Genomic DNA, 8,261 nt, shown 5'->3' on the forward strand with positions numbered 1-8,261 from the left:
GACAAAGCCTTCGCGCAGTTCCTGACGGATGAGATCAAAGAGGAGAAAAAGATCCAGAAACACAAATCTCTGCCCAAGGTCTCCGGGGGGTGGGAGCTGGAAGTCCACGGCACGGAGGCCAAGCTGGCGCGGAAGGTGGCCGGCGAGAGGTAAGAAGGGTTCGTCTGGGCCAGCCCCTGTGCCGAGGGGGCCGGTAGATGACGGTAACCAGATTCCTCCGTGTGCTCGTGTTACTTCCACTGCTGTCTGTCCAGCCCGCGCGAACCGGACGCTGCAGAGGCTCTTTGTTTCACCACCTCGGGTCAAAGGCACTTTTTTTTTTAATTTAACACAAGTTTGCTACTGTATTCTGCGTTACAAAGTTTCGTGCAGCCTTTGTGCGTTACAGTTCAGTCCGGTAAAACTCGAAAAACGCTTGTTCGTGAGAGCAGTTGGAGGAGGCCAGCTTCACGCAGGTGTGCGTCTTAAACTCGAACTGCAATACCTGGCTTTGCTCACGGCGTGCGAATTCAACACCAGTAACGCTGTCCCCACTGGAAAAAGCTTCGAAGAGAAGAAATCCTGATGGGTATTTTTTGGGTGTGTTCCAAGTAACTGCTTCTGTTTCTTTTGAAGGATAACGGTCACGTTCAACATCAATAACAGCATTCCACCCTCGGCTGATGACGAAACACAAGAAGAGCAGAAACCTGATGAGCAGGAGGTAACTTGGTCTTGACGTGCACTTCACCGATGGGTGCACAGAGGGAAGTTAGAACCTTGCCTGGAAGCGTTAAGGGTTTTTTCCCCCCTCTCACTTGATATTTGGGAGCGTTAAGTCACAAAACGCAGATTTTTCTGGGTTGGCTGTCGCTTGGCCGTGACCCTCCTCTCTGCAGCAGAAAGGCAGAGCGGGGTGAGAGGGCTCCACGAGGAGAAATGAGAGGAACTCGGATACCTCTTGCCTTTGCAACCCCCTGCAACAAATGCTGCCTTTTGTACTTGGCTAGCGCAACTCACCGTGTTGGTTGTCAACGAAACGCAAAGCTATTCACATGACTTCACTTGCATGGTTTTGTTGGTCAGAAGCGTCTCACTCCTGTTTAGTAAGACTGTTAGTAAAAATACCGGTAGAAACTGTAACTGAGCAATGTGATTTGAGGCAGATGGCTTCATCTGCAGTGACACTGATGCTGAACGAGACAGGAATGCAGCTGCTCGGTTTGTGGCAGTTAACTTGCGCTTTCTGCATGGTAGCGTTTATTCCAGCGCGTTGCACTCAGCTGGGTGGGACAATACTGGGGACATTTGTACGTTGCTTCCCTTCCCGGGCGCGCCTGTATCCGCTGAGGAGGCGCAGTGCGCTGGATCTGTGCACGTGTACGTGAGTTTGGCAGCCTCTGTGCCCTGCCAAGTTTCTTCCATGAAGGAGGGCAGACACGAGCAGCTCCTGCTGTCAAAACAATGTGAGTCAGGTCCCAGTTCCTCTCACTTCGGGGGGACCCGTCCAGGTGAGCCGCAGGCTCTCTGGGTTGTCAGGGGGTGGCAGATGCTCCCAGCTGCCGTTTTACCCGTGTGCCCAGCCGCAGAGCAGAGGAGGGGCTGCAGGGCCATTGGCGAGGCTGAGGGAGGCTTGGGTTGCCCTGGCCAGGTCAGAGACTCCAGAAGGAGGGTGGCAGGGAACAGCCTGCGCTGGACGGGCTGCGCTGGTGGGCCGTACTGCCATCGCTTTGGCTCCTGTTCAGACTCCAATGCTGATGCAACTTTCCTCCTGTTTAGCCTGATCTTACATCAACTCCAAACTTTGTTGTGGAAGTAATAAAAGATGATACAAAACAGACCCTCGTTCTTGACTGCCATTATCCCGAAGACGAGGTGGGTATCAAACTGGTCGTGTGTCAGCCGTAGCTGTGACTCACTGTGTGTTTCCTGCTTGACTGTAGCGTAATTGTGCCGCTGTTGAATCTAACTGCTCTTCATAGGCTGTTGGTTTCCTGGATCTGCAGAAAATGCATTCTCCTCTTACCCCTCTCTTTTTTTTTAACACACAAAAAAAAAGGCTTTGCGTTTGCAAGAGCACTCTCTGGGGAGGAGATGTTCCATTGCATTCCTCACATCCTGACCTGGCATTTCTGATCGGCTGCTTGTTTATTGAATTACATTAGAGAAGGGAGGCATGGCTGAACTTTAACAGCATGGCAGCTTGAGAGGGGTAAACAAAAACGGCCAAAACAAGATAGATTTAGTACAGTGTGTCAGGAACTTGCAAATCTCATTGTTGTGAGGTGTCACAAAGAGAAGTAGGGATAAAAAAAAAAAGGGGGGGGGGAGAAAATAAAATTGAGAGCTTGGGTGCACACTTGTCTTTGTGGTTTATTTTGTAAACCTTGACAGATCATTTATGCAGCCAGTCCTAGCTGACAAATGTTAGACAGACGTGGGAAGACAGGTTTAGAACCACACAGAAGAGGTTTTTGCATCTTTGTAAAAATCAGGCTGCTGATTTCCATCCGGCTGCTTCTGGCGGCATGAGCTGGCAGAGTGACCTCTGAGGGGGTTTCCTGCGGTCTCGTGCATGTCTGTGCTTGTCTTCACAGGCACACGTTGAGAGGGGAGAGGCACAGCTTTAGCACTGGTCTTGGGGTTTTGCCTGCAGTGTGATATTCCTAGCTTCGGGATGAGATGGCTGAAGGTGCCCGGTAATTAGAGCTAATTGGATGTCTTCCATCTCATTTTCTGTTTCAGGTTGGACATGAGGGAGAGGAAGAAAGTGATATTTTCACAATTCGGGAGGTCAGTTTTCAGCCCACTGGAGAATCGGATTGGAAGGACACCAACTACACCCTCAATACGGATTCCCTTGACTGGGTAAGTGCTGCTACCACGGTCGCAGGCTGCGGGAGGCGCTTCAGCCTGTCTCACCCAGCTGTCCTTTTGCTCCTGAATTATGAATGAGTCCTGTCCCGCACGTCTGAGGCTGGGCGTTGCCCCGCTCTGCCCCAGCTTGTCAGGAGATAGCGGTTCTGCTGCGAAGCGAGGATTGTTACATGGTCCCAGCAGCTGTGCAGTGCTGGCGGCGTTACTGGCAGTCAGAGACAGACACGTTGAAACTTGTTCTGTTCCAGGCTTTATAGGTTGCTTTCCTAGCAGCTATATTACACTTCAGAGATGCTTTGACGCTTGCTCAAACATCTTTTGATCTATGTGCTTAACAATGTAGCTTATCACATACCACGTGTAGATGCCTTTGTTTTCTGGGTTTTCCAGGTATGTTTTTATAGTTGCGACACTAAAAACTAATATGCCCAAGAATCTGGCATCTGCTTACATGTTCTCAATGCCAGGCTTTCAAAAGGTTAAGTCTTAGTTGGAGGCTGTGTATCATAATGATGTGTATCATAATGATTAAAACTTTACTCGGAGCGCGTCTCTCTCTCTGGGAAGCATTCATGTTAGAATTGGTTAGCGTGCTCTAGAACATCCCACACTGGTTTTTTTTCCTCTCTGACTTAAGACAGAAAATTAATTTAAAAATGTGTGTGATTTGTGATCTGTTCAGATTGCAGAAGTCCAAAATTAATCATTTGCTCAGTAATATTGGTCTGTTTAAAAAAAAACCAAACCCAAACCCCAAGAAACGTGTGACAGATACTGGCATTACTGCACTAAGCAGTAATAGTGAATCTGTTCTCCTGAGGAGCGAGGCGGGAACCCACAGCCATTATCATACGCTGGAGTTGCAACAGTTAAGTAGGATTAAAAAGAAGGAGAAAGAAGAGTCGATGATTGTAAAGATTTAGTCTCTCAAACAAATATGTACGTGAGATACCGCCCTTTCCAGACACTGTTAAAGCAATTCACCCCCAAGGCCACATCACTATAGAGGGGGGACAGGCAGAGCTGGGTGTGTGTAATCTTTGACAGACTTCACCTGCTGACTCCTACGGTCAGTTGATCATCTCCAGAGCACGGCCTGTTTGTAACGTTGGGTTTGGGTTTATATGGTCAAGTTTGGATGACCTGTTCCATGGCCCCTTCCCTCCAACTGATAACACCCAGGGCCAGGCCTGCTGGGAAGGGGATGGGGAGCTGCCTGGTCTCCTGCGGGATGCAGGCCACATCTTCCTGGGAGAAAGAAATGCCAGCTGCCATGGCACATTTTAAAAGCAACCCCTCCCCAGGTGCGCTCTGCTAAGGCAGTTTCCTGTTCATTGCTTCCAGGCTCTGTACGATCATTTAATGGATTTCCTGGCCGATCGAGGAGTGGACAACACGTTTGCTGATGAGTTAATAGAGCTCAGCACTGCACTGGAGCACCAGGAGTACATTAAATTCCTTGAAGACCTTAAAAGCTTTGTCAAATGTCAGTAGGTTAGGCTGGGAAGCTTCAAGTGTGGGTATTCCACAGCACTGCTCAGCCAGCAATACCCAAATATATCTTCACAACAGATACAGAGAGTAAGTAACTTTAAATTTGGAAGTGAACATCATGGGAGAATGAGGATTCTCGCTTGTATTTGGGGATTTGTATTTATGTTGCAGCCCAGATCAAGTTCTCTAACGTTGTGGTCCAGAATTGCCTTGCCCTACTTGGTGGTTTTTGTACAATTAAGAATGAATGTGAAGAATAAAATCTGTTCAACATATCACTGAAAACTGGTGGTTTCTCTTCTTCCTGCTGTATCATTGCTGACCAGAAACCTGCCAGAGAAGCGATGCTAGTGTTTGTCTGTGCCCGAGCCAGTTAATGCAGCTGCCCGCAGGGCTGTTGCTGCAGCGATGGCGTGTGCTGGCCCGGAGTTTTCTCCAGGGAGAGCTATTCCAGTACCACCAAGCACGGGGCGTGCCCTTCCGTCAGCATAGTTGCATCTGTAGGAAGAAGTTTGCTGGCCAAGCAGTGCTAATTATGAATGTGAATCTCCTTCTGGAAGTCTTGGCTGGCTGGCTGGGTGTTAGGGAATAGAATTCAGGGTCCTAAACGTTGTGTTTGAGGAGCTGTTTTAAAAAGGGATGTGCTGCCATAACCTATTATATTAGTATTAACGTAGCTGTTCTAGAAAAGTACCGCAGGGAGGCTGTAGCACTTCAGTTCCAGCGGAACGACTGAAAGGCTGTGGATGCTGATGTCAAAGGCCCTGCGGCAGGGCAGCAGCTGCAGCTCATATTAAGTTTAAACAGAAGCCAAAGCTGAAGTCCAGTGTGAGCTGTGAGATCACCGATGCATTCTTAAAGACCACACAAAGGCTGAAATTAAGTAAGTATATTTATTTCAAAACATATACTGTGCCATCAAAAGTGCAGGTCAAGGCAGTACTACTGCCCTTTCAAGTATCTTTTTGACACAGCAGTTACAAGTACATACATAAAAATATGCTCTGGGTGGATTTCTAGCCTTGAAGTCCTTCCAGTAAAAAAGCAGCAGCTGAATCAACTTAGAGGAGAATCGTCCAGGAGTCACAGACCTTTACAAAAGGTAAGTTGAACAGAGAAACGATAGCAATGTATAAAATTAATTATTAATGTTCAAAACGATTTGAAATGCTCTGCTCCTAACACTGTCCTCACCGTGTAGGTACACACGGTGATTTTACCTAAGCAGCAAAGCTAAAAACTTGCTAGCTCTAGCCTGAGCCAAAGGGGCGGTATGTGTTTTCTAAGAGGTATGGGCGAGCCTTTTGAGGAGGCTTAAACTGAAGTAATTTTTAAAACTTTTCTTCATGAACCACTTATCTGAACAGATGCTCCACCACACTTGGCAGTTGCTGGCTAAGGTGTGAGAAAGGTAAGGCACTAAGTTTGACAGGTCCTTGAAAGGTTCCCTAATCCAGCAGTTAAGTTGTGTAATTTGGCTCTTCCTTTTACAGTTACTGGTGGTCAAAAGTAAAACCATTTCCAAGGAAGTTTGTGGAAAAACCGCAACACAAATCAACAGACTTGTGGTTTCTGCCCGTGTAATTGGGAAGCGGATCCCAGCAGAGATCCTTCCCGGGAACTTGACATTTAGACTCACCGGACAGCTCATGAGAAGACTGGCTGCTTCTTCCTCCATTCCACTGGTAACTGTGAACTCTGGGTTGTGAAAGCACCTGTGACTGTGCTCTGTTACAGTGTTTTCTAGAAGTGACCGAAGCTTCCCTTCTGTCATACCCTGGGAAAAATTGGGGTAAAAGAAATCGCACGCTGAACTTGCTGCCTCTTGGCAGCAGCAGACTTAAGATGCCACATTGAACGTGTTACTCACAGCGCAGCTTACCTGCGTGATGATGTATAATCCACACTGGCAAAAAACCAAGTGATTCCTCACAGTCAGGTTATTCCTAGAAGGAGCATACAATGAGCGTCATCACAACCACCAGAACAAAGGTACTTTTTAGCAAAAAACCTCTTAGATTTAGGAGATCATTGCTCAGGTGTTTTCATTTTGTGGCAGTTAAGACTAACAGCAGCCCGTTTGCCCACCGCTTTTGCCTGTTTCTAAGCCCAAACTGCTGTAGGGGAGTGAAGAACCTCATTCCAATGCCAAGGGCTTTCTTACTTTCTACACACTGGGCAGATGACCTTGTCACTGACATCCAAGCCATCAAGCATCGCGTTGAGACATTCTTCGTCGAACTGCAGACTTCGCTCGTACTCTTCTATCATCGACTGTTCTGCAATGACACCGCAAAAATCCCCTCGCGCGTCTGTTAACGAACTGAAGACAAAGCAGCACACCCGAAGCTGCTGGGCAGATGGAGGCTGGGGCAGCCACTAGTTTCTGAACTTTTCTTTCTTTGGATCAGATTTCTACACTTGATGAAATCATTCCTGTTAATCCAGTTTTTCCTACGGCTCAGTCTTTAGCCGGTCTCAAGTGGGTGACTTTCAGCTTTCTAACCAACAATTTAGAAACGTTCTGAATTGATTTATACAGGTTCCTACAGCCCCCAAACACCTCAGTCCTGTTTCTCTGGTCTCCTCTCAGCTTCTCACAGACCTTAAAATGCCACTTAAACTCTTCAAACGGTCAAAAAAGGTCTCAATGCATTAGAGAGGCTACAGAGGTTTCTAAGGAGGCTCTTCCGTATCACGTGGTCTACAAGAACCAAGGAGTGCACCCTCAGCCAGTTTGGATTACTAGAAAGTCAGGAATATTGCAAATCAAATAGGAGTCAGAAAACGGGTAAAGAGATTACCTTGCAAGATCAATTCCTGTTGGATCTCTTCCAGTACTGCTAGCTCATCGGGGTCCTCCAGCATCTGAAAGGTGCATCAGTCAGTAATTGTCCCATTCTGGCTACTTTCTCACTTAACTTCCAGCACCTGACTGAGCTGTCACTGCAACATAAATTCACCCTGCTTATTCTATCTGGCAAATCTCTGTACGTGCAGAAGCACGCACTGTGGAAAGCGGTCTATACTATAGCCACCTGCGCAAAGCCAGCCACAATAGAACACGGCCTGTCCAAGAACCTGCTTTTTAAAACACTAAAGTTTTATTCCCCTTCCCAGGAGCGGTCAGCGACAGACCAGCTCTAAAAAAACACAGATGAGGAAACCACCCTCTGCCACGATTCACGCGCAGTTTGCGAAGGAAACGAGGAAGTTCCCCGCCCGTGGGCCCGAAGGCAAGCGCTTCCACAGCACAACACCCCGCACGCGCCGCGGGAGCAGGAGACCCAGGCGCTCCGAGTTTTGCCAACTGCAGCCGGCGAGAGACCGAAGTCACAGCTGCGGAGAGCTGTACTTGACAGGCCTGCGTTAGGCGGGTGGCGTGTTGACGCAAGGATGCTGGAGAACGCATCAGCCCACGGGCGCCGTACGTACTGACCTGCGCCAGGGCCTCCTTTCCCCTGAGGGACGGCAGGCTCCCCTGCGCGGCCTGCAGCGGGTGCCGGTCCAGCGGCTTCGCCCGGCTGTTCCTCAGCCTCTCCATGCAGCGCTTGGAGGGAGCAGACCACACGGAACCCGTTAGTGCCGCGCTGGGCTGGGAGACGGGGCCCCAGGGCCAGTCGCATCCCATCACCTCCTGCACCAGCAGCGCGCCCACGGCCTGGCCACGCGCTCTCTCCCCGGCCCGGCGGTGCCGGGCCAGCAGCTTCGCCCGGCTGGTCCCTCGCCTCTCCCTGCAGCGCTTGGAGGGAGCAGACCACACGGAACCCGTTAGTGCCGCGCTGGGCTGGGAGACGGGGCCCCAGGGCCAGTCGCATCCCGGAGGGGGGGTCGCACGGGAGCGGGGCGACAACTCCTACCGGGGCTTGGCCTCAACCAGCCCGCGACGGCAGCGCCGGGCCCCGGAAGAG

The 8,261-nt window shown here is 49.6% G+C and overlaps 2 protein-coding genes across 2 annotated transcripts in view; one reads left to right on the top strand and one right to left on the bottom strand.

The window, feature by feature from the left end:
• Nucleotides 1-3: 3 nt before the first annotated feature.
• On the top strand, nucleotides 4-4,628 carry C1QBP (complement C1q binding protein; the record flags this gene model as incomplete). Its single annotated transcript, XM_009276461.2, has 5 exons — nucleotides 4-149; nucleotides 616-703; nucleotides 1,759-1,854; nucleotides 2,725-2,847; nucleotides 4,201-4,628. Coding segments are annotated over 5 exons (603 nt in total), but the record flags the coding sequence as incomplete, so codon positions are not given.
• A 605-nt stretch (nucleotides 4,629-5,233) lies between these two features.
• RPAIN (RPA interacting protein) overlaps nucleotides 5,234-8,261 on the bottom strand; it is a 3,809-nt gene continuing 781 nt past the window's right edge. The window contains exons 2-8 of the mRNA XM_019471301.1: nucleotides 7,978-8,092; nucleotides 7,790-7,863; nucleotides 7,155-7,218; nucleotides 6,515-6,629; nucleotides 6,233-6,296; nucleotides 5,990-6,127; nucleotides 5,234-5,441 (exon numbers count right to left, since the gene is read on the bottom strand). Coding sequence (XP_019326846.1) covers nucleotides 5,412-5,441; nucleotides 5,990-6,127; nucleotides 6,233-6,296; nucleotides 6,515-6,629; nucleotides 7,155-7,218; nucleotides 7,790-7,863; nucleotides 7,978-8,092 — 600 coding nt within the window. The 3' untranslated portion in view covers nucleotides 5,234-5,411. The remainder of the gene's footprint in view (nucleotides 5,442-5,989; nucleotides 6,128-6,232; nucleotides 6,297-6,514; nucleotides 6,630-7,154; nucleotides 7,219-7,789; nucleotides 7,864-7,977; nucleotides 8,093-8,261) is intronic.

This window comes from Aptenodytes forsteri, unplaced genomic scaffold (assembly GCF_000699145.1).
Source record: "Aptenodytes forsteri isolate BGI_AS27 unplaced genomic scaffold, ASM69914v1 Scaffold209, whole genome shotgun sequence".
In the NCBI taxonomy this organism is placed as follows: Eukaryota; Metazoa; Chordata; class Aves; order Sphenisciformes; family Spheniscidae; genus Aptenodytes; species Aptenodytes forsteri.